Source organism: Mauremys reevesii, linkage group 23 (assembly GCF_016161935.1).
Source record: "Mauremys reevesii isolate NIE-2019 linkage group 23, ASM1616193v1, whole genome shotgun sequence".
Classification (NCBI taxonomy): Eukaryota; Metazoa; Chordata; order Testudines; family Geoemydidae; genus Mauremys; species Mauremys reevesii.
Window position 1 is genome coordinate 13,355,803 of NC_052645.1, and position 23,568 is coordinate 13,379,370.

The 23,568-nt window shown below is 45.5% G+C and overlaps 1 protein-coding gene across 3 annotated transcripts in view; it reads left to right on the top strand.

Moving 5' to 3' along the window:
• Positions 1-21,491, top strand: part of WASF2 (WASP family member 2) — a 40,691-nt gene extending 19,200 nt beyond the window's left edge. For 2 of the 3 annotated variants that reach the window (XM_039511478.1, XM_039511479.1), the window contains exons 2-9: positions 2,309-2,462; positions 6,505-6,639; positions 7,155-7,308; positions 9,349-9,466; positions 10,911-11,041; positions 13,148-13,303; positions 15,749-16,260; positions 16,770-21,491. In XM_039511478.1, the coding sequence (XP_039367412.1) occupies positions 2,333-2,462; positions 6,505-6,639; positions 7,155-7,308; positions 9,349-9,466; positions 10,911-11,041; positions 13,148-13,303; positions 15,749-16,260; positions 16,770-16,924 (1,491 nt within the window). In that variant the 5' untranslated portion in view covers positions 2,309-2,332 and the 3' untranslated portion in view covers positions 16,925-21,491. Of the gene's footprint in view, positions 1-1,372; positions 1,393-2,308; positions 2,463-6,504; positions 6,640-7,154; positions 7,309-9,348; positions 9,467-10,910; positions 11,042-13,147; positions 13,304-15,748; positions 16,261-16,769 lie in introns of those variants that run through there. The other variant, XM_039511480.1, reaches the window with a different exon arrangement.
• The last annotated feature ends 2,077 nt before the right edge of the window (positions 21,492-23,568 follow it).

Consider the following 23,568-nt stretch of genomic DNA (forward strand, 5'->3'; position numbering starts at 1 on the left):
GGATGCCCACAGATAGTTCTGTGGGGCCAAGCAACATATGCTTGTATGAGTCAGTGCCAGAGAACCAGGAGAAGCCTGAGCAAGTTAGCTACTACCTAAGCTTACAGCCCCATATATGTGAGCTGCGGGTGTGGCTGGTGTTATGGGGTGCTGCCAGGAGAAGCAGGGAAACACTGGCTTAGCTAAAGCACAAAAACCTAACATGACAAAAGAATTTAGAAGGGTTTGACTTTAGTCCATAAAATGCAGGGAATTTAGAATTAATGGTGGAAGTCCTTCCTTAGCTCACTTTGTCCTTAGCTGTCTGATGGGCTTTACACCAGTGGTTCTCAAAGCCGGTCCGCCGCTTGTTCAGGGAAAGCCCCTGGCGGGCTGGGCCGGTTTATTTACCTGCTGCGTCCGCAGGTTCGGCTGATCGCGGCTTACGCTGGCCACGGTTCGCCGCGCCAGGCCAATGGGGGCTGCGGGAAGGGCGGCCAGCACATCCTTTGCCCTGCGCCGCTTTCCACAGCCCCCATTGGCCTGGAGCGGCAAACTGCGGCCAGTGGGAGCCGCGATCGGCCGAACCTGCGGACGCGGCAGGTGAACAAACTGGCCCAGCCCGCCGGGGGCTTTCCCTGAAAAAGCAGCAGACCGGCTTTGAGAACCACTGCTTTACACTACCCAGCCACAGTGAGGTCCAAGGGAGAGATTTCAGCCCTGTTAGATTTTCCTGCTTTTCTTGGTTTTTAGATTTGGCTCATCAACATGGCTTTAATTAGGTTTTTTGGTCTTTTGGAACCTTCTGTTTCACAGTGACAAGTGAACTAAATGACTGGTTTATAATGGAGTTTGGTGGCAATGTAACATAGCATCCTTATACCTGGCATACCCTGCAGTGCTCCAGACCTTCAACTCCTCTGCATAACCAAATTTGGAAATTCAGAATCTGTTTTGTGAGGTAATTGGTGAGATAATACCCACTCCTTCTTTTTAACATCCTGGTAAAAAAGCATCCAGGAAGGACTCCTGGACCTCAAAGATAAGCTGCCAGCTGCCCGGACTATCAAAGGGTGGCTCAGAGTCAAGTGCAAACAGCTGATTTTTTTGATTTTTTTTTTTTATGGTTCTTGGTTTGTTGCTGTGGGTGACAGGAAGCGATGTTCCCCAAGCTGTTAGCTTCCTGTTTTATTTTTACACCCATCCTGAGCAGATCAGCTCGTCCATCGCAAGGGGAGGCGTCTGTTTCTATAGCATTGTTTCTCATCCGACCTACAAGAGACTGTTTTCCTTCTTAAATTAATCAAGAAGTTGGGATATATTTGCTGTCGTGTTAGAAATTTTGGAGATGTATCGAACTGCTTGTGCTGTGCTCCATTATTCAGGAGTTGAAGTTTTGTTTCTCTTTTGCAGGTAGGTGGTATAAGAGAATTAATTGGTTTCTTCAACAGTTAGGCATGTTAGCAGTGGAGATTTTGCTGTTATAAAGTACTGGGCAGGAAACAGACACACATGCAACCATTTTCTGAAGAATAACTTTCAGAAGCTTTTGTGTTCCGTAAATTTTAGAAGAACTGGAAGTTGGGGTTGGAAGTTCCATCTCGCTGCGTGTAGTAAAATCAATTTTGATGTCTTTCAGCATTGGGCTCTACCCCCCCCCCCCAAATCCTTATAAAGCTACCAATGTGATAAACTATTAACTCTAAAACAATGGATCCGTAGAAACTAGACCACGTGGGAATTTCCCTCAAGGGAAGGGCACAGCCTGCAGGATGAGAAACAGTCACCAGAAAGTTTCCTGGTCAGCTGCAAGAACTTCCTGTTCTCATGTGAGCCCTCTCTGTCTGTGCTGTTGGTGAGGAGGGCTGGAGTGTACATGTCCGTGTGTCAGACATAACAGACGTGCTAACTTCATGGTTAGAAAATGGACATGTTAAAATGTTCCTATGGAAAGGTTCACAGTAGCTGTCGTTAGATGTTCTGCAATATTTGGTGAAGGAATGAGACTGTTCAGTGCAGATGCATCAGAGGGAAGGGTGGTGCAGGAACAGCAGTAATGTAAACAGTCCCTTGCTCAGCTAAGATGGGTAGTTTTCCTTTGCTGCCTGTACACCTGAGCCAACAGGTTGTCTTCTCCACTGCAAGCTGTAGAACAGTAGGATCTTTATTTTCAAAGAACCAGTTTTATAAGGGTGTGGAGGGAAAAAGATGCCTTATACATAAAGCTGTTTCAGAGCAGGAAAATGACCATCGGGGCTCTGGTGTGCCTGGAATTTGTGGGTGAGTAATCCTTTCCTGTTTCTTTTTTGGGTTGTTTTTCATCTTTCAGAACACTGCCTGAAGCAGGTCCACCATGCCGTTAGTAACGAGGAACATTGAGCCAAGGCACCTGTGCCGTCAGACGTTGCCTAGCGTTAGAAGTGAGCTGGAATGCATGACCAACATCACCCTGGCAAATGTCATTCGACAGCTGGGCAGCCTGAGTGAGTACCACTGCGAGCCTGCATGCTGCCCTCAGGAGTCGTTAGTGCTCTTTATTTAGCTCCCTTTCTGTTCTTGTATTCCTATTTCTCCCCCATCTGCCTTCCCTGGGTAATGCTAAAATATTTTCCCAAAGAAATCTCTAATGCTCATTTCCTGTCCTCCTTCTCCCACCTCCTCCTCAACAAAAAGAAAATTGGAGAGGAGGGGAATGGAAGAGCTGCAGCAAAATTGTAGATGGAAGGATGCAGCATAATTCAGGGCTGTAAAATGGGAGGCTCGCAGAGTGGCCAGTACCTTGTCAGAGAAAGCACCTGCAATTGCATGCACTATTAATTGTAGCTCAACTGTGTTTAAATCTACGAGTGATAATTTTTAAGGAAAGGTAATCAGAATGCACACACAGATTCTGGCCTGTTTGCCCCCGCTACATTTATTGCATTGCAAGCCTGAAAGTCCCCAATTCAGGCTAAAAATTGCCTCTGGGATATTGGAGTTTGCAGGCTGCATGCTGGTACAGCGGCACAAATGGTTACCACTGGTGGTTCGGCTCTCCAGTGAATTGGCAGACAGCGTTATGAGGGGCAAAGTGAAAACATGGGCCCAAGCTTTATAACAAGAATAAATGGTAAGAATTGCCCTTTTTTCTCCATTAAAATGTTCTGGATTCAGATTAACCCCCTTTGCTCATTGGCCTTGAAATGACCTGCAAATGCTTTGATAAATGGATTCATACTTATAGGTCCTAGAGTGAAATTAAACAATGTATCTCTGTTTCCTTCACAAGATAGACCCTTTCTCTTGTGCAGTGTGAACATGGGTGAGAGGATTCCAGGCACAATTTTTCCTGTTTCTCCAGTAGTGAAAGCACATTGCTGTCACTAACACCCCTTTGCTGCCTCCAGGTTCTCATCTGATACCAACAAGCCTTGCATTAAGTCTGTTGCTAAAAATATCAATGTGCAGTAATGGATAAGACCAGTCTACCCATCCATTGTCAATTGCCCCTCTCGGTTCCATAGTTAGATGTGATTCCTGAGATGGTCACATAGCATAAGGGTTCTCTTAAAATCCATCCTGTGTGCATGAAATGAGGACGGTAAAGCTCTTTAAATCCCGAATACAGCGAGTAAGCTGATCCAGATCCAAAAGGCATGCTGTGGGTTAGTGTGGCAGAGCACCAGCAATATCCCTCAGGCTTAGACCTTCTTTGTGCATTTCACTATATTCAAAGCACCTCTGCTTATCCCTCAGAACAGAGAGTGAAGTGCTGGAAGCCAAATCCCAGCCTGGTTCCTTTATCAGGAGGGTACCAAGGGAGCCTCGCTCTGGGGTGTGAGGAGGACCAATCACAGACACAACCAGGAGTGCTATTGGGGAAGCTCATGTGAGACAGATTGTTCGTATTGACACTCATGCGCATCACTGTGCATTTGAGGGTAATGGGGAGGGAGGGAAATAAAATTGAGCATCTTCTCCTGTTTGCATCCCCAAGGTTGAAGACAGAATTGTAAGTGCTATGGTCTTTGGGCTAATTACTGCAGAATGTTGAGATCCAAATTAAATGACCAAACTCCTCTCCTAGTTGTCTGTACGTTATTTTGAAAATGGGAATAATGCTATTTCTTCATGTGCTGAATACTGTAGTAATCTGAAGAGAGTTCAGTAAGTGACAGCAGACCTGTCAAGTGAATAATCAGCCATGCCTAGTATACCACAACCTCTTTACAAAGACACAAACATAAAACTTGTGCAGCATTCATATTCCAGTGAGTTTGCCCTTTGTTACTATGACAGCCGGTAGCACTTTGGAGAGGCAGTCTGTGCATTTCTGTTAATTCTGTGGAATCAGAGAAGCTAGAAATGGAAAAGACCTATTAAATCATTCAGTCTGTCTTCCTGCCAGTGCATGATAAAGATAATTTTGATTGTAATTTTTGCTCTTGAAGTAAAATCAATCAAGCAGCTAAATCCCTGAAAACTAATCTCTGCCCCCATCCAAAAATGTGCATGAAATACAAAAGCATATGCTGGATCCTATACAGTAACCATGTGTTGACACGGTTATGCAATTAGAGGAATAAATATACACCCAAACACACAGACCAGTGCACATAACCGTGTTTGTATATTTAAAGTGTACTGCTCAACAACTGTTCAGCTTTTCCCAACATCTGTAGTCTTTTCCTTGTGAAATGCAGAAATGGAAACACATAACAACCTTGTTGTATGAGGTTATTGCTGTGAGGTCTGTCAAATTACATTATAGATGAACCTTCTCCCTCCTTTCATTGTGGCATCCTTTGTAAAATGTGTGAGTTGCTCTTATGGGGAGGTAGAACAGAGAGGATGCTTCATGAAAGCTGGTTACAATGAGATCTGTCTGACTCCTGTGTCTGAGGGAATGAATATCTTCTGATGAGTTAACACAGGGAAGCTGACAAGACGTGTCAGCAGGGCAAAGGTAGTGTCCCTGTATTAAAACCCCATATACCAAGGGAGGCAGAGGGGAGGAGAATCACACTGTGTGCAACCTGCATAGAAAACATAGCCACGGGGCTAGGTTCTAGGACTCAGACACAGAGATTTAGCACCCTGGTATAAAATGACTGCAGGGATAAGGGCTTGAGCTTGGTATTGCTTCAAAGTGCAGACTCTTTACTCATGTTCGTAGATGTCATGGAGACAGCTGCCCTTGAATGATAGCCTAACTTAGATGTTTTTTCCCCTCCTTCCTTCTGGAATCAGCTGTTGGAAATGCAATTTCCATTTTACCCATATGACTTGTGCTAAAAGCCAAGGTTTAAAAAAAAAAAAAAAGACTCTAAAGTTACATCTTTATTTAGGCTCCTGTCTGACTGGGATTTTTCAAAAGTGCCCAGCACTTGACAGCCCCCACTGACTTCAAGGGGAGCTATTGGCTACTTGGTGCTCTTGAAAATCAGGCCACTTATTAGAAGCTTAACTTCAGGTTTCTGTTTTTGACAGTCTTGGCCATAAATGTTTAGATAGGCAGGATTCTGCACAAGACAGCGTAAGGGCAGATTCTGGTGGAGGAATAGTTAGGCGACTGGTATAGTGAGACTGCTGCCTGTTATGGCCAATATTGTCTCATTGTTTCCTTGCGCTCCCCACCTGTCTGAATCCACTTAGATTGCAAGTTCTTCGGGGCAGGATAATCGTTTTATGTTTTTACAATGCCCGGCACAATGATCCATGAGTGGAGGCTCATCGGTGCTACCGCAGTGCAAAGAATTAATAGTAACATCATTTGTCTTGGTGGTTCACCGAGCAGTCTGAGGTTTTACAGAGGGATCATCACATTTAAGAAACTCCAGTGAAAGTAGCAATCGCTATTTATTTATATTTTTGATCTAGATAATCTTGAAAGCATCAGTCTTTCAGGTGCTGCCCTATCTGAAGGAACTCGCAAGTCAGTACCCTTGTCTATGAATGTGGCTATGGCTTTAGGGTCAAGACTGGAATATACCATATAGTTCTAGAATACAATGAACTCTAAAATAGGTGCCAGTTACCCTTGGGGAGGCCTTACTGCAAGGCAGTATAATTTGGGAGCCTTTTGAGGTGCCATACAGCTATAAAATCTAGTTATGTTTGGTTGTTGATAAACAGAACATCATGTAACCCTAAAGGGACTGCAAGCCAATCAGACGTAGACTAATACAGCATGCTGTCAACTTGGCTGGTGTCGACCCGTGTTCGTTACTTTATTCAAGACTTAAGAAGTATGCTTCAATTGTGTTTCATTGTTGTTTAAAGATCCCTTAGAAGAGTGTCATTTAGCTGGAGTGGTGCATCAACTCACCCTCTATGCTAATATCTTGGATGGTATCAACACTGCCAAACTTGAAAATAACAAATCTTGCTTTTGTAAAGGCTAATAAATAGCTTGCTGATGCTAATGTGGAAGAAGCAGCGCGGGGGGCGGGGGGGGGGAGAGATCTGGAGAACTCAAGTATTAAGGGCTGGGTGTGGAAAGTATAATACAGCTCAAAGAGTAATACAGCCCCTTGAATATTCCAGGTAAATTTGCAGAGGACATTTTTGGAGAGCTGTTTACTCAGGCCAACACCTTTGCCTTTCGGGTGAGCTCTCTAGTCGAGAGGGTCGACCGCTTGCAAGTCAAGGTCACTCAGCTGGATCCCAAAGAGGAAGAAGGTAATGGAGTGGAGCACAGCACTTGCAGAACAAGCATCTAAAGAGCCCCATCAAACCAGCAGAGCTCATGGCCTTGAAATGAGTTTGAAGCTGTGTTTCCCCTTCCACTAACAGGGACTCTTTCCCCTAAGGCCTTGAAAAACACTTTGCTAGTGACGTGTGGAGTGGTTCCAAACAAGTCTGTTTCTGCTGGAGTTGGTCACTAGCAAGTCTCCATGTCCAGTAAATAGATTGGCAGCATGATTTTCACACTGTGTTTACGCTGAAATTTGAAACAACCTTAGCACTTTTCTTGAGAGCCATATTGAAACGGTTTCAGATCTCAGTGTAGACAGGGTTGGAGTTTCTTTACTCTTCTCAAGAGCATTGTGGGGAAAAAGGAACCCAGTCATAGAAAGTGCTGAGCATGCTTAGAATGGTAACTGAAATCAAATGTGGCTACTTGGCCGTGTGTCTCAATCACCTGGGTCAAACTGTCCTTCACTTTCTCTTTCCATCGCTTCCCTCCTTCTTAGTGTCCCTACAAGGCATTAATACAAGGAAGGCCTTCAAAAGCTCCACCACTCAGGACCAGAAGCTCTTTGACAGAGACTCTCTCCCGGTGCCTGTCCTTGAAACATACGGCATCTGCAATACTCCACCACCTCTCAACATTCTCTCCCCTTACAGGTAATGCTGTAGCATCTCTTTAGCTCCTTTTTTCCCTTGTTCGGAACGTCTCCTCCACAGTTAACTGAGAGAGGTCCTCACCCAATGGCCAGGGTCACAAATCACTTAATCAAGAAGCACTAGTCCCTAAGGAGAACGGAGTAACCTAATTAGAGTCCCTCGGGCATTCTCTGTTCTTTAGCTGGATTATTTGTAGATTTGCTTCTGGGGTTGCACAAATGAAGGTAGCTGAAAAATTACAGTTATGTTATTGCTTTTGTGATGGTGCCTTAGGGAGACAAGTCTTGAATGGCACTGCATAACATTGCTAGGTGTTTTGTATATGATGTATTTTCTCATGCTTTTCTGTGTGATCTCATGGCCACTTGCCAAGAGCCTTCTTGGAAACTGCAGGACAGAAATTTGCATGTGGCATTGACCCAAATGGGTGCAGCAGACTCCTTTCGATTTTGAGCATTATCTGGTCTATTCCTGGTCAGGTGACTAACTCAGCTTAGACCCTGGCTGTTTAACCAGCATAAAGCCCTTCTCCTTAATGGTCTAGCCATGTTATGTCATCCTGTAGATCAGTGATATTCGGACTGAGGCTCGGGAGCCACAGTTGGCTCTTCAAGTTGTTTCCTACGGCTTTTTCCAGCACATGATATTGGAACACTGTGAGATTTAATTATTAACCAATCAGGATGCTTTTACTATGTTGTTAACCAACTGTAGTTGATAAAATAATAATACGTGGTCAGTCATTTTGCTGTGAGAATACTATATATAAAAACAACTAACTATTTCCTCATCATGCTGTTTAAATATGAATATGTAGCACTATAGTAAATGAAACTATTAATTCACACAACTGTGGCTCTTTTGGGTAGCTCCTGAACCACTGAGCTCTGAGTGTCACTGCTGTCGATAGTTGTAGAGCAGGGGGTCGGAGTATGAATATTTTTTAGCCCACATCCGTAAATGTCTTTTGAACAGGTGAAAAGTAATTACAGATAGCTGGAGGCAGCTGTCTTCTGTGAGATGCAGCGGCACTGCAAAGTAGGAGGGTGTGCGTGTGAATGCACACTCCTGAGTTTCAAGGATGCTGCTGCTCTGACTTGGGGTTCCTGAAGTGGAGAATATTTTTCTGAAAAGACGGGTGGGTGGGGAGGGAAGGAACTTGCCGAAAAGCCCCAGTACATAATTGTGTAATATGTCTTGGAGGAAGTAGCAGGAGCCCGATCTGGTGGGTGGGGGTGGGCAGGATGGGGATTATCGCTGACAAGATCTCTGCTCAGCATTCGGAGGTGCGGGCACTCAAGCCTGTATCCATTGACGTTACTGTGGAGCAGGCTATCTGGAAAAGACAGATGGGGAGAGGAAGGATGGGAAGAGGCATGTGTGGAACGAGAGAGAGGGTGTGTTTGAGAAGAGGGTGCGGGGACAGACATCTGCTGCTGCCTCTGTAATTGTTAGAGTGGCTGCTCAGTGGAGTTCTTGCACCATACTTAAGATACAGAAATCAAAACTATAGATCACCAAACCAGAGGAGAATCGTGGTGCAAGGCTTTGCAAGAGGAGTGGTCAGAGTTCCCCGGAGCCATGGCTCATCAGGCTGATGCAGTTAGGGCACATCAGTGTCATAGCCAGTGGTACACAAGGGAGTGATGTGGCCAGCATCACATCTGACTGCCCTAACCCAATGCATCAGGTACCCATTTTGTAGCTGGGTGAACTGGAGGTGGCCTTTGAGCGTGAGATCAAGTGAGACAGAAACCCGCAACCTTCAAAATTGTAATCAAGCACTTTAACTATGCAGCCACAGCTGAGAAGCGGTGGTGACTTCAAATTAGGTGAGGTGTGGTGATGGTTTTGAATGAGCAGGTGGAGTGGGTGGCTCCTCAAGGGCAGAGAGGCCTCTATTGGAAGGGGACGGAGAAAGAGTACAAAATGTTTGGCCTCTTGTTTCAGATCGATAGATATTGACACCTGGTGGGTGTCTGAAATCTTTGGGCATCAGACAAGCATCTGACTGGCTCCTTGTGTGTGTTTCTATTCCAGGGATGATGGCAAAGAGGCACTCAAATTCTACACAGACCCTTCATACTTCTTTGACCTTTGGAAAGAGAAAATGCTCCAGGACACCAAGGATATCATGAAAGAAAAGCGGAAGCACAGGGTGAGGGGATGGGGCATCGCTGCTACATGCTAGCAAAGAAACTGTAGATAAGACAAGGTAGGAGGAAAAGCCAGAGACTCACAGGAGACAGTTTCTCTTCAAAATCCAAGTTGTCACTTTCACTTGGGTTCTTTAGAGGGGATATGGTCCAGTTTAAAATTATACTTTAAAAAAAAAAATCCTTGTTGCCTGTTACTATTATCCTTGCTTGTTAAAACAGAGAGATTTTAAAAATCTGTTCTTCTGAATTTCACGCAGTTCGAATGGTGACACTAGTTCATTTTGTAGCTTTGTACCATCTGTTTCCTGGCGCTCGATGCATTAGCACAGTAAATGCTGTGTTTTGGGTGACAAGGGCAACCGTAGACCCTCTTCAGTGCTCTTGCAGTATCTTGCAGGCATCTCTGCTCAGTATTAAAGCACCTTTGGTACGCTTTGATGTAACCGGAAGATCATCACCAGTCGCTTTGAAGGAAACAAGGGATTAAGTTTAAAAATCCAGTTACACTTTAACATATGGAAGTGTTTAAGCCATGTAAACTACAAAAACAAAAAACCCCACCACCACACTGGCCCAATTGCTGCACTTGAGTGTCCTTTTAACATTAGTGAATTACAAGGCAAATTGCATTATAAAAAGATTCATTTACTATACCTGCAAGGTTTAGTTTGGGGAAATCTGACTTACATTTTAAATGATTGTAACATCAAATCTCAAAGTAGATCATGACCTTCCAGTCAGAGTATAAGAGAGTTTTGGCCTATTGGAATCTTTGGAATGGGGTTGGTTTTAGCCCAGTTCGTTGTGGCCAGGTTTCCGCCTAACAAAAACCCTACTTACCACTTGCTATTAAATGGCTTCCTTTTGGAAGGAAACAAAGACCAAAGACGCAATAGAGGCTTGTCGACATTGTAAGTTGCTGTGCAGCAAGCCAGGGTGTGACTCGTGCTGCGCAGTAATGTCCCATGTTGATAGTGTGGCACTCCAGGACTTTCATTGCCCTGTAGCATTTTCCACATGGGGCATTACTACAGATGCACACCTTGGCTTGGTGCACAGTAATGTGCCGTTTAGGCAAGCCCTAGGCTTGGGAAACTGGTCTGGCCTTCCGCTCCAGAAGATCTTTCATGGTCATAATTGAGGCACACTGATTGGAGCACAGGGGGGAAGGAGTTCATACCTGTGCTACTACCTGTGCAGTAGCTGTTCTGTAGAGAGAGGCCGTTAGTATCTCAGTCTGAGGGCTTGTCTAGATGAATAGTTAGTGCACCAGTACTAAATTCACTCTATTGCAGCCTCAAAGAATCCCAGGATTTTTTAATCTCTTTAAATGTTAGTTCACCTTATCTCTACTCCTCCCCTCCCAGTGAGCTGAAATAAGGACAGACTAATTCCAAACAAGTTTGAAGTTCTAATGGGTCTTTCTTTCCTTTTCTTCTCTAGAAAGAGAAGAAGGATAATCCCAACCGAGGGAATGTGAATCCGCGGAAAATCAAAACCCGAAAAGAGGAGTGGGAGAAATTGAAAATGGGACAGGAGTTTGTTGAGTTAAAAGACAGACAAGGACCTGCTGGGTAAGTGAATCTGGCTATTTATTCAGCTCTCCATGAAGGGGAAGCAGTCTGGCATTGTTGGTGGTAATGCAATTCACCCTGCTCTGCAGTTTCTCCAGTGCAGTGTGGATCGAAATCACCGCTAATCAGATTCCCTAAAGTAAATCTGTCTGTTGATTTAAAACTTGCAAAATAAATCAAGAATCTAAACAGTTTAAACAAGGTGGCGCAAGTGGTCTCGGAAGCAAATCTACTTCTGCTCTTGGCTCCCCTATCGCACAGATGCAGAAATGTCATGGACTTAGTCCCTTTACCCCATCATCACTCATCCCTTTGCAGCTGGGTCACCAGTTTGTCTGGCCCAGAACAGTATGAGCAAGGGCCAGAAGCAGGGCATTTGAGCACGGGGATATGGTATGGAAGGAGTGCAGACTCCGTGGCGTGCTTCCAAACCCACAGAAGCTCTTCTGAGAATGCTTCATAGGCACCAGGCTTTCCTGGGGTTCAGGGAGGGTTGGCTGCTATCTGCAGAGAGGGGTGTTCCCCACCACGAGAAATCAGCAGGTAGGGTGATGCTGACCCTTCTCTCCCAAGTTTTCACAGCAGCACTCAAGGCGTTAGTGACATAATTTTAGTAGCCTTTGTCTCCTTGTAGTTATGGGCTGAATTAATATAGTAGCCTCTCGTGGTGAGAAAAGCCGGTGAGTAGGGCAGGCAGATGTTCCCAATGTTGCTTTATGTGTCTATTTCTTTTCACACAAGGGCTCTCTTAACCTTTGGTGGCGGGGCACCGTTTCTATTACTGCTTTTTCATAAGCCACGCTTCGTGTTTCAAAATTTAGGATTTTTCTCCTCCAATCCAAGTTTTTTCAGCTACAGATCTCTCTTCAGTGCTTCCTATTCAGGATTTAATTTATCTTTTGACACCTGTCTGGCGGGAAGCAAACTGAATTCCCAAAATGCACTTCCCAGTATGCTCTTCTCTTGCCATTTGTGGCTCTTTTCACTTAAGAAAATCTTTATTTTTTAATCACACATTTTATATTTAAAAGTAAAACCTGCTTTTCTTTTAATAGCCAAGTCAGTTGACTTGAGACCAGGCAGGAGGAATCTGACTGCAGGACAGCAGCTTTTCCTTGCTTTCACTATTTCCCCTACAAATTCTCACATGAATTTTAGTTCGCTGTAGATTCTGATATGATGATTGAACAGTGTTTGTTTTTGTTTCACTGCTTTGGGTGATCTTACTCTACTGTCAAACTTGGGGATGGCCCAAACAAAACACTGCATGTTTCAGCTTTGAATACTTTGAACTTCGCTTATGACTGCATCCACAACGTGCTAGGTGCTTTCCAGACATGCAGGAGGTGATAGCCTTTGCCCTAATGAGCACATGGTTACATTAGGACTTTTATGCTGCCATGGAGAGTATGCGATGTAAATGAGACTTGACAAGTCTGTTTTTTGCCCATAATCCAGCTTTAAGAGCAAGCTTTTACCAACCCTAAAACTAACAGAAATATTTGTTTTGTTTTAAAAAAACACAAATATTTTCTTGCAGTGTTGGCAACCCACGCACTGAATTACTGTGCTGACCCGTAAAAACCTGAAAATAAACTTGTCTAGATACTAGCAATAAACCAAAGTGAGAATAACTAGTCAACTTCCATTGTCCGGACTGAGAGAGACAGAGAATAAACAGCCGTAATGAGTGAAAGTGAATTTTAAATGTCTAAAAATCTAAACAGTTTCTAGTAATCTAAAATGCTTCAAGAAACATAGATCAGGAAACATTTTATGTACAAATCATGATTTGGAGCCACATGGTGTCCCTTTTAAAATTAATGGTTTGTATTACTCTAGCGTATAGAGGCGCAAATTGTGACTAGGGGTCCATTATGCTGGGCTTTTAACAGAATATGAGACGTTCCTGCTAGAAGAGCTTACAGTCTGAATTTTGGAGTGAGGCATTTCAGCGTGAGTCTAATAACTAGGCTATTTGTGATAGAGCAGCCTGCATGGCTGTATTCCTGTTTTTGTTTCCCTGGCACTCCGTGCTGGAAGTGCTCTTTTTGGAGGTGAGGAGGAAATTGGGTATCACTATTCCATTGTTGTTTTTAATTTTAGCTATCCCTCTAATGTGGTGTATCAGAATGGCAGCATTGGCTCAGACGAGAGCATGGAAATGAACTACTATCCACCACCACCGCAGTCAGATTCTATCTCACCACCATCTCCATCCTACCCAGAGGACAGCCTGCCTCCACCACCCTTGGATTTTAGGTAATCCTCCAGGAACCATTCAGCCACAGAGAAATAGTAGGTGGTACAAAGCAATGGAGTTCGCTGGTCTAGTGCGAACATAAATGCTGTATTGAGACCCGAGTGAACCTGTCTGTCAGTAAAGTGTACAAAGCTTGTGACCCCTCCTTAATGTTTAGATTCCGTTAACGTAGTCATAGTGAGAGAACACCCATCAGTATAGAGTTTAAGGCTGGAAGGGACCACCAGATCATCTAGTCTTACCTTGTGTACAATGCAGGCCACTAACACCATCCAGCACTCACACACACAACCCAATAACCAAAACTAAATCCAAGTATTACAGCTCACAGGAGACAACACTCTTACATGCCACAGGCAGAGAATAGGAAGGACCAAGATGCACCAGTGCCCAAGGGCCCCCACCCCCCAACAGCAGGGAATTGATTAAGTGAGCTATACCAAATGATCCTGGCAGCGTGTGTGTGTGGGTTGCTGCAGATGAAGGCAAACCTCCCCCGAAGGTCACTACCAATTTGACCTGAGGGAAAATTCCTTCCCAGTCCCACATATGGTGATCAGTTAGACCCTGAGCATGTGAGTAAGAACCAGCCAGCCAAATACCTTAGAGCGAGAACGCTCACTGCCACCTCAGAACCCTGGCCTTTCCTGTCCAACAACTCATCTCTAGCCATGGCCGTACCTGATGCTTCAGAGGAAGGAGATTAAAAAACACCCCAGAACATGTTTTGGAAGGGGAGGGGAATCCCTTCCTGAACACTGCAGGTGACTGGCTGAAACCCTGAACCATGAGCTTTTAGGAACGTAAGACATAAACTGGAAGCGAGCTCCAGGGCTGTTAAACCCTGCCCCTTACTATCACAAGCAACCCCATCATACAATCACACTCTTAAATTTGTCCAGCTCTCTTAAAATTAATTATGTTAAAGCCCCAAACTTCCCATAATACCCTGTATAACAGGAGAGCATTATCCCACTTTTCTTACTCTGCCATATGTACACTTACTATGCTGAAGCACCCCTCCTCGTAGAATCAGGGTTCCATTAGACAGTCTTGGCCCAGTTTTGGATGCCCAATTGATCTTTCTCCCTCTTCAAATACAAATGCTTGAGAGCATGTGGTCCTGCATCCCCAACAGCACTCTGCACAGAAACAGTCCCTGTTACTGGGTTCTTACGCTATCACCACTTTCCCCTCTGATCTTTGCAAGTGCAAGGTGTAGGTGCTCTGAGACCTCAGAGTTCAAGTTTTTGGGGTCCTATCGTCTCATACACGGTCTAGATCCTCGTATCCCAGAGACATCAATGTTCTGCAGGATCAGGTCCATTACACACCAGTTCCCGAATGGTCTGATATTGGCTCAAGTCACAAAGGTCTAAACTAGAGTATCTTTTAAATAGAGGAACCAGAAAAGTACGGCAAAAGTAAATATATAGAGGGAATAGGTGACTGACAAATGCTATACTACTAGCTTGATTAAACCATATCAAAAGGCAACCTAGCTTGTGAGTCTGAGTTTCCAATACAATCTGTCAGCCTGAGACAGGCACTCCATCCTGCAGCAGCTCTCTAGGTGACAGTGGAGATGGGTGCTTCAGTTAAAACTTGTCCTGGTTTATGCAGTTACTTAAAGGCCTGGCTGCCCCCTGAATCTCTAATTTGAGAAAAAGGGTGGAGGTAAATCGGCCCTTCATTATAAAATGACCAATAGTCTCTATGATGTATCAGATGAACACCATAGGGTGCATGTTACATCTGCTAGGTTTTGAGGTGAAAGCATTCTGTTTGCTAGCATTCAATGTAAGCTTCTTTTTACCAATATGTAAGCTAGTAACACAGCATTTTCTTGGCACCATTGTTTCCTGCCAATGGAAAGTTTATTCAGTCATTTATGAATCCATATTTCCCTTCAGTGTGTATTGGATCCCATTACCCTTTTTTCCCCTAGACAAGAGGTGACAAATCATCACCAGTGCTCCAGTAAAGAACCAGTGAATGGGTCTATACCAGTATGTGTTAATAGCATATGAACTTGCATAGCACAGAAAACAAGAACTAAAGGTTAGCTCGATAGACATCCCTGCTTAGCAGCTGAATGGATACAGAATGACTGGCGTTGCTCTAGAAGGTTCTGAGCTGAGAGGGCAGTCTGGCCTCTGGCAGAGAGAGATTTGGTGGTTGGCTCGTACAGTGTACTGTTACTGTGCTGGCTGATGGGATGTCTGATGGCATTTCTCTCAGCTGCATTGTCAGCTGTCAGTTCTGTTCTCCTAGCCAAGGGTAATGCAGCAGGATAGTCAGCACTAGGACCCTGGAGAACTTCAGTAAAAACTGGGAGTTGGAGGGGATAGCTGGACAAAATCCTCTCTAATCTGACTCAAAGCTAATGGCGTTCTTTCTCTCTCTGCCCCCACCCCCAATATTACTCTTTTCTCCTGCAACAGCTACCCAGTAGACAACCAAAGAGGTTCTGGTTCTGGAGGACAAAAAAGATCCAGCCTGGTCAGTCCAAGCCATCCTCCACCAGCTCCTCCGATTGGATCCCCATCCAGTGCCAGGCCAGGCTTTGCTCCGCCTCCTGCTCCTCCCCCACCACCACCAATGTCAGGAATTCCCCCGCCACCTCCTCCTATAGGATTTCCAAATTCAGGGATGCCGTCGCCACCATCTCCATCCTCCTTCCCTCCTCACCCCGACTTTTCTGCCCCTCCTCCTCCATCACCTCCAGCAGCAGAATACTTCGCTGTGCCTCCACCGCCATCACCTCAGCCAGTAGATGGTGCTCCTCCCCCTCCTCCCCCTCCTCCTCCTCCTGGTCCCCCACCTGTGCCTTCCAGTGGCATGGATGGTGCACCAGCTCCACTTCTGCCTCCAGACTCCTCGGCCTCCAAGCCAAAATCTTCCTTGCCTCCTGTTACTGATGCCAGAAGTGACTTGCTGTCAGCTATCCGTCAAGGTAAGCCCTGGCTGGGATTTTTATGTATCCTCTTTCCCATAAGCCTAGCTATTGCCTCTTCTGAGGGAGGTTCCAGGGCGCGGGAGCCCGGGATCCATCCCATGGGCAGCACTGCTGCTGCCTTGCTCCTTGTGACACACCCCTCCTGTGGATGATCTAACCCAAAGAAAGTCTCAGCACCCCGTTTCACCCCAATGAGGGTGCCCCACAAGAATCAATGCAGCTCCCAAGCTGCAGTCAAACTGCCTTTAGAGCAGCAACACACAGCGCTTGGGCGGAGTGTGGGAAGCCAGCTCCTCCGGCTTCCTCCAGTCACCCGTGCTCCAAACCTATCCAGGCTGGGTCAGTGGTTTGACCTGTATGCCCCCTTCTGTGCAGTCGTCGTGCCAGGCTGGCCCAGTGCAATCCAGGGCTATTCAGAGCACAGCATTGGAGCAACAGTTCTCTGTAGACCCCATGAAATCTCCAGCCGTTGAGTGACCACCTCTCTGCCTTCTTCCCCTTGCCAGGCTTCCAGCTCCGCAAGGTGGAGGAACAGCGGGAACAGGAGAAGCGGGACGTTGGGGGCAATGACGTGGCAACGATCCTTTCTCGCCGCATCGCTGTGGAATACAGCGACTCTGAGGATGATTCTTCGGAGTTTGGCGACGACTGGTCTGATTAACCGTGGTCCTGCTCCCCAGACTCCTCACTAGCCTGACCCCTTTCTTAAAGAGCCAAGTACTTCCTAGGTTGCCAAAGCCTTTTAGCTTTTCCTGTCTCCTCCAGTAACCGAAGATGTACCAAGGGGGTTCAGCAAATCACCATTGGCTTTGGCAAGACTTGCACTCGCCTTTCCAAAAGGTCTCCTGCAAGATGCTGTGGGTTGCAATGTTGTTTTCCAGCAGGAGGGGGAGTGGTGCTTGCTCATTAAAGGAAACTTAAACCACCAGATTTGCAATGCCACAGAACAAAGCACGGTTAAAGATCCTTTGGGATGTGTTTTTTTTTTTTTTTAAGTTAAAAATCGGTGACCCTATTGCAGCCATAGGGCTCTTCAGAAGGGCATTTTCAGCCGGTTTTCTCATTGCAGCAGCATATAGGATATAGTGGACATAACTCTCTCTTCCTCTCCAGTTAATATTGGGAGTAGTGCTAGAAAATTGGCTTAAAATGTCTCTTCTAGGCTACATCCCATTATTAAATAACCCTTGGAACAATCCATTTTTTTTGGTGATGGAAGCATCATTTTTCCAGCATTTCAAAACTAACCTGCCTAAAAAGCTCTCTCAAGCTGTGGGGCGGCAGGGTGCACTACATGGAAACCTGGGGGTTAGGTTTTCTTTAAAAGCTGCCTCTACCCCCTCCAATAGCCTGGTTTGTGCCTCCACCACTGCTGAAGGAGGCTGAACTAAGAGACACCACCTTAGCAAAAGGCTAACCTGGCTGGCTGCCCACTCCGGGGGGTGCAGGGGCATTACCAGGTCAGGACGTTTCCCTGCTGCTACTAGTGTGCTGAGGGAACTAAGCAGTGACAGCTGGGGCTTGCTAGGTTCTGCTGTGCTGGGAAGGTTTTCATCTGTTACCTAGTGAGCTCAGCAGTGTCTCTAGAGCAGGAGATGTAACCAGCGGTATTGGGTGGGAAGAGGCGAGCTCTGAGCACCAAATAGGCCCATTTGGCGTTCAGTGTCTCTACAATTAACTTACCAGCCAGGGCAAGGAGGTGAAGCATCAGTGTCTCATTTGGCCTATTCAGGGCAGCACTTTGGTCAGTTTGAATTCAGGTGCTTTTCATTGAGGTTGATGGTGCACTTTATGCAGGGAATTGAGCAGCAGAAAATGCCAGTATTTAGCCTATGCTGCTGTCTCCTATCCTGGGGGAGAGGGTTACATGTTGCAGGGTCTCTCTGTGGACTGAGTCAGCCATCGGTAACATTATATCTAGCCCATATTAGTGGTTTTCCACTACTTCACATCCACAGTCCAGTAGTTAATTCTCAGAAAAGATTGTATTATCTCCTTTAGCAGACTAAATTTACAAATTCCTGATCTGCTCCCAGGAGATGCATTACAGGTAGGGGTGGAAATGGGGATTTTAGATTAGCTAACTTAGGTTTCATTGTTTTTATTACCTTTTTAAGTTGAGTGCAAGCACCTCCAACCAGATAGATAACAAAGACCTCTGTGTAGCAGGTGCTTGTTTAATATCTTATCTGGGCTTGACTGTCCAAGTCTCAGTCAGTGTGACATCAAAGAGCAACTCCTAAGTTTTTCACAGAGATCACAGCCCATGTGATTCCAACTGGGGGGGAGGGACAATGCAGCTCTGCCTTTACTTTTCTAAAGTATTTTGCCAACATGTGCCTCTCCTTCCCTTCCCTCTATGACTTGCCTTATTACTGCTTTTGTATATCTAAACAAAGATGTCACCAATACATGGGACACCAGATACAGTCAGAGGTTGCCATATTGCCAGAAAAAAAAAAAAAAACCTCTTGGGTTTATTTGGTTTTTTTAGTGTTTAAATTCTCACTTTTCTGGATTCTTGCTATTTTCTTGAATACCTTTCCCTTTGCTAACATTTGAAAGAGACTAAATGAAGTGGCCGAGATCTTCGGTTTCTCTAGAGGTTAGGGGACCACGTTTTTGGGTGCAGGTGTTGTCATGTTCCAGTCTGACTGTAAAGCACCAGTGAAGTTAATTTATTAAACCTCTGCACTGCTATATTTGGCAGCAAGCCAAGTATGTAAGGTAGACTCCTAAGAGGGCATAGGGCTGGTCTTCGTTATGGGGAGATTGATGCTGCAGCAGTCGATGCAGCAGGGGTGGATTTAGCGGGTCTAGTGAAGACCATAAAGATGCTAAATTGACGGCAGAGCACTCTGCAGTTGACCCTGGTACTCCAGGTCTCCGAGAAGAGGAAGGGAAGTCGACCGGAGAGTGTCTCCTGTCGCTGCAGCACAGTGAAGACACCAGGGTAAGTTGACCTAAGCTATGTTGACCTAAGCTTCGTTATTCACATAGCTGGAGTAGCGTAACTTAGATTGATTTTACCCCCATAGTGAAAGACAAGCCCATAGGCAGTGAAACTGACACTGCTTTCTGATGGGACAAGAACATGTGAGCAATGTTAGTTCCAATCCTCCAGCGCCGATAAGCCATAATGTACTACAGGGCACTGGAAATTAGGAACACAAAAATGCCAAACTTGGCTTGTTTTAAAATTGCTTTGGCTCCACCTGGCTCCATTTCATGAGGAGGAAGCTAGTACTCCTTTCATTCAAAGCTTTGAAAGGTGCGATATCCCTTGTGACCTTAAATGGATAATCCATCTGTGTGCAAGCCACCAGTTGGATTGTGGAGAAATAGGGTTGGTGCCAGATGGTTCTGTGACCAGTCTCGTGGCTCTGCCCAGTGTTCTTAACATCTATGCAATAAAGCCTGTCCCTTTGTACTGGGTGGCCATAAAGAAGCAATGCCCACTTATGCTGATCAGCCATTCCATCAATAGAAGGAAAAAAAAATTCTTTATTCAAGTCTAGTTTAAAAACAGTTCTGCTTTTAAAGTCATTGGGGTCCTTAGGAGTGGATCTGAAACATCGGTTCTCAACCTGGGGGGAATAGGAGGCGGGGAAGAAAATAGGCGCCAAGAACAACCTCTCTGCAAGATGGTTGTACCCAAATGGCTCTAACTGTAGGGCTGTGACCCATTCATGCAAGGGGCACGTGCTTGGCTGGACACCTGGCCACTTTGTTGGTTTAACGTGTTCTTAGCCTATTTAGTGTGACCGTAGGTACATTCCAGACAGCACAGTGGAGGGAGCTTCCAGCGTTTAACAAATCTGGGGATGAGAATAAGAGGCTGCTTTTTTGTTTTTTTAATAGGTGTTCAGGCACGCCTTTGTATTTCTGTCCAGTCTAACCCAGGTTACGGGTTATGCAAATCCAGTGCAGCCATCTAGCCAGTGCTTATAGTGGGAGTCATTTGCCATTGGATCTGCTTACTCGCGCTGTCACTTCACAGAGCATGTTTGGACAGGTCGGGTTGTCTTTCCTTTCTGAGCCTGGTTAAGTATTCTCTCTCTCTCTTCTCAGCTGTAGTGCCTGGCTGCTTCTCTCAGCATTCTCCCCTCTCTTCCTCCTCCCCCACCCCCCATGCACACAGAGTATGCCTACTACAGGTTTCCAGGGCTCAGCCTGGGGGCTCATCTGCAGTCAGTGACCTTCATTGGTTCTCCTCTCCTTATCAGTCACAGTGCAGCAGACCAGATCCGGGGAAGAGGCTCTAGGAAGTCCCAAATGGCCAAGGAACTGCGTGTGAAGTATAACTTCGTGCGAGAGAGAATTGCAGTCCATGGACTTCTTAAACATGCCTGCTTTAAAAGTACCTGTCCTGGATGGGTCAAGCCCATCTCATAGTTGCCCTGGGTCAAGTTTTCTGTGTCTCTCTTGTTCTTTTACAAAGCCTTGAAGTGGGATGTGGATCAGATTTTATTACTGTATTAACGTTATTCCTTTTGATTCATTTTAGAAACTAACCAATTTTTTTCCTGTCTAGAATGATGTAGAACTAGAAAAGCCATAATGCTTCGGAAGTGCCTTATTTCCTATATGATATAAATATATTTATAAGAGTAATTATTCCATTTGTAACCTGGGGGTCTACTCTGTGCAAAGGTTGTGTTGGTGGGGAAGAGATGCACCATGTCTTATAAGGAGCCAAATGAGTCTTATGGTGTGAAAGGAAAAGGGGTGTGGGAAAGGATTCTCTGGGTTGTGAGCAGTGGGGATTACTCCCTTTCAGACCAAAGGAACGCAGAGAAGTATCAAAAACGAAACCCTGTTAAAGTCTCACCAGCAAAACACTGTACGTCTTTGGCATCGAGGTTAACAACTTGTTTTACCCCACAGAGTGAACATTGACAGCCGGATTCTGGTTTGTTATGCCAGTGTAAATCAGGAGTAACACCGCTGGCTTCAGTGGAGTAGTTCTGCCTTTACACCGATGTATCTGAATCCAGAATCTGGCCGCCTCTGTTTTTCCTAGTAGTGCCTATTTTCTATTTTCCTCTGTCAGGTGCTGTTTAGCCAAGCTTTCATACTGCTTCTTTATAGTCTGCTTGGTCTCTCCCCCCCCCCTCCCCCGATGAAGATCCTTATCTGCAATTTTTGTAATGTACCTGTAAAAATCTTCCTTTTTTAAAAATGTAAACTTTAAGAAAAATCTTGATAAAACCTTTCTATCCAATCAATACCTGTGTTCATGTCACTTTGGAGAGGTTGGGAATGATGCCTCTGGGTGATAGAGGGTAAAGATCCGACCCTTCCGTTATGGCCTTGAGGATGGCGGTCCCATGAGAGACCGGTTTTGAGAAGCTCTTATTGTGACTGTTTGAGAGGACTTGGGAGTTACCAACAAACTGGCAAAACAAAACTGTGACTACAATTGCCACCAATACTCAGCTGCCGTGACTTGTTTATCTTTACCTAGAAGTTCCCCAGCCCCGGAATAGAACAGGAGTATCAGAACAGGAGTATGAGTGATGCCACGTTAACGCCTCAGGTCTGTATAGCCAAAGTGTCCTGCGATGTGTCCCTTTAAGGCCATTGTATTGTAACCTGAGGAGCCCAGCAGTGCTGGAGCTCTGAGTCTGGAGCCAACTGTGAGAGCTGTGCCAATAAGAGCATTAAACCTGTCTCTGGGTTTACCATCACAAGAGTGTACAGATTCCAGAGCCCTTTGCAAACACTATACGTGCAGAAATCTCTTCCTCCTCCACTGAAATGCAGCCACCTCTGGGGTGGAAAAGTGCCATCTCTGCAGCCAACCTAGTGCTTGCCATGCTGCGTAAGTGTCAGGAAGGGAAATGGCATCCAGGGAGTCAGGCAAACCTCTGCACAGACATAGAGGAATCGGTGGCATTTCTTGCAAGAGCTGAGTTACACAGGGTTTGCTTTTTTTAAAAATGCTGCTGAAAAGGCCCACTTAAAATAAACTCTGTGGTGCACAACTCAGCTAGCACGGATGGAGGACTTGCAGCCTCGCCTCATTGGGTTTGGGATGCTCCCTCATGGACTGTCTTGCAAACGACTTGCTGAGTAAGCCTATTGCATGAATATGTTTGTTGCAGATTGCATGGGAGCAAAAAAAAGCCTGTGTCTCAAACACTGTCCCACTTCTACCACAGACTCCAGGCCTGAATTGCTAGTATGTAGATTTCCCATCGACTTCTGTGTTTACATGCACATGCTGCAGCGTAGTGCCTTTTCCATGCTTTGCGGCTGATACAGTCCCTGCTGCAAATGCTTGTTAGACTAATTTGTGGGTTATTCCTTCCAGCTCCAGAATGAGCTTCCGGCACAGCTACTGCAGAGCTGCTTGTGAGACACTCAAAGGGTTGGGAGAAAGAAGGAAGGGTTGTTTACGATTGGCCCCTACGTGCCAAGCCTGCTAGGCACCTTAGAAGTTCACTGGCTATCGGAAAAGTCCATCTTGGACATAAAAGGTGCAATCTTAGCTATGCCAGCTTGTCCTAGAAGTGGAATCTCAGTGTGCCTCTGGTTTGTCATTAGCAACCAAGGCCAGAGTTAATGTGGTGCTCCTGTTCTCAAGGAGAGCCTGACATACAAAAATTTCATATTCTTGCAGTTTCTAATCCATTCCGAGTTAGCTTTTCATTTTCTAAAGGCTGCTGACCTGCAAACTCACTGATAGCAGCAGTCTCCCCAATCAGTTCCAAAAAATGTGTACAGCCCTGATCAGTGGAAAGCTCCTTATACCAGATTCTCCTCCCTATGGATCCCATCATCTACCCTCTTTGTAGTTGCTGTATATGTTACCTGGAAGGCTGTGTCATTCCTGAACTGGGACAGCCTGGCTACAAGGATAGGAGTCTTGCAAGCTGGATTAGACCCTGTGTATGTGGGAGGAGACGACATGATTTGCCATGTGTGGAATGGGCAGTTCTGGGCAGCTGGATCGTCAGTCTAGGGCTAGTCCTGGTTGCGTCATGCAACACTGCAGCAGAGGCTACACAGACGCGATTGAAATTGGAAGGAAGTGCACCTGCCTTCCAGGAAAACTGCCACCAATTTTTTTTATTTTTGCTAAGCAGTGCAATCAAAATGATCTCTCACCAGTTGCCCCCCATGCTGCGGGTTCAGTTCAGCCTCCCTGCAACCAGTACCGAAGCAGTAAAGGACATAGCGACAAGGTTAATTGTGCACCGGTGCTTTGCATTTCAAAGTTCTCCTTTCCATTAGCAGTGACTTCCTGAGGAGGAACTGCTCGCTGAGGCAGCTGTGAGGGTCTCTTGGGTCTGCCTGTGC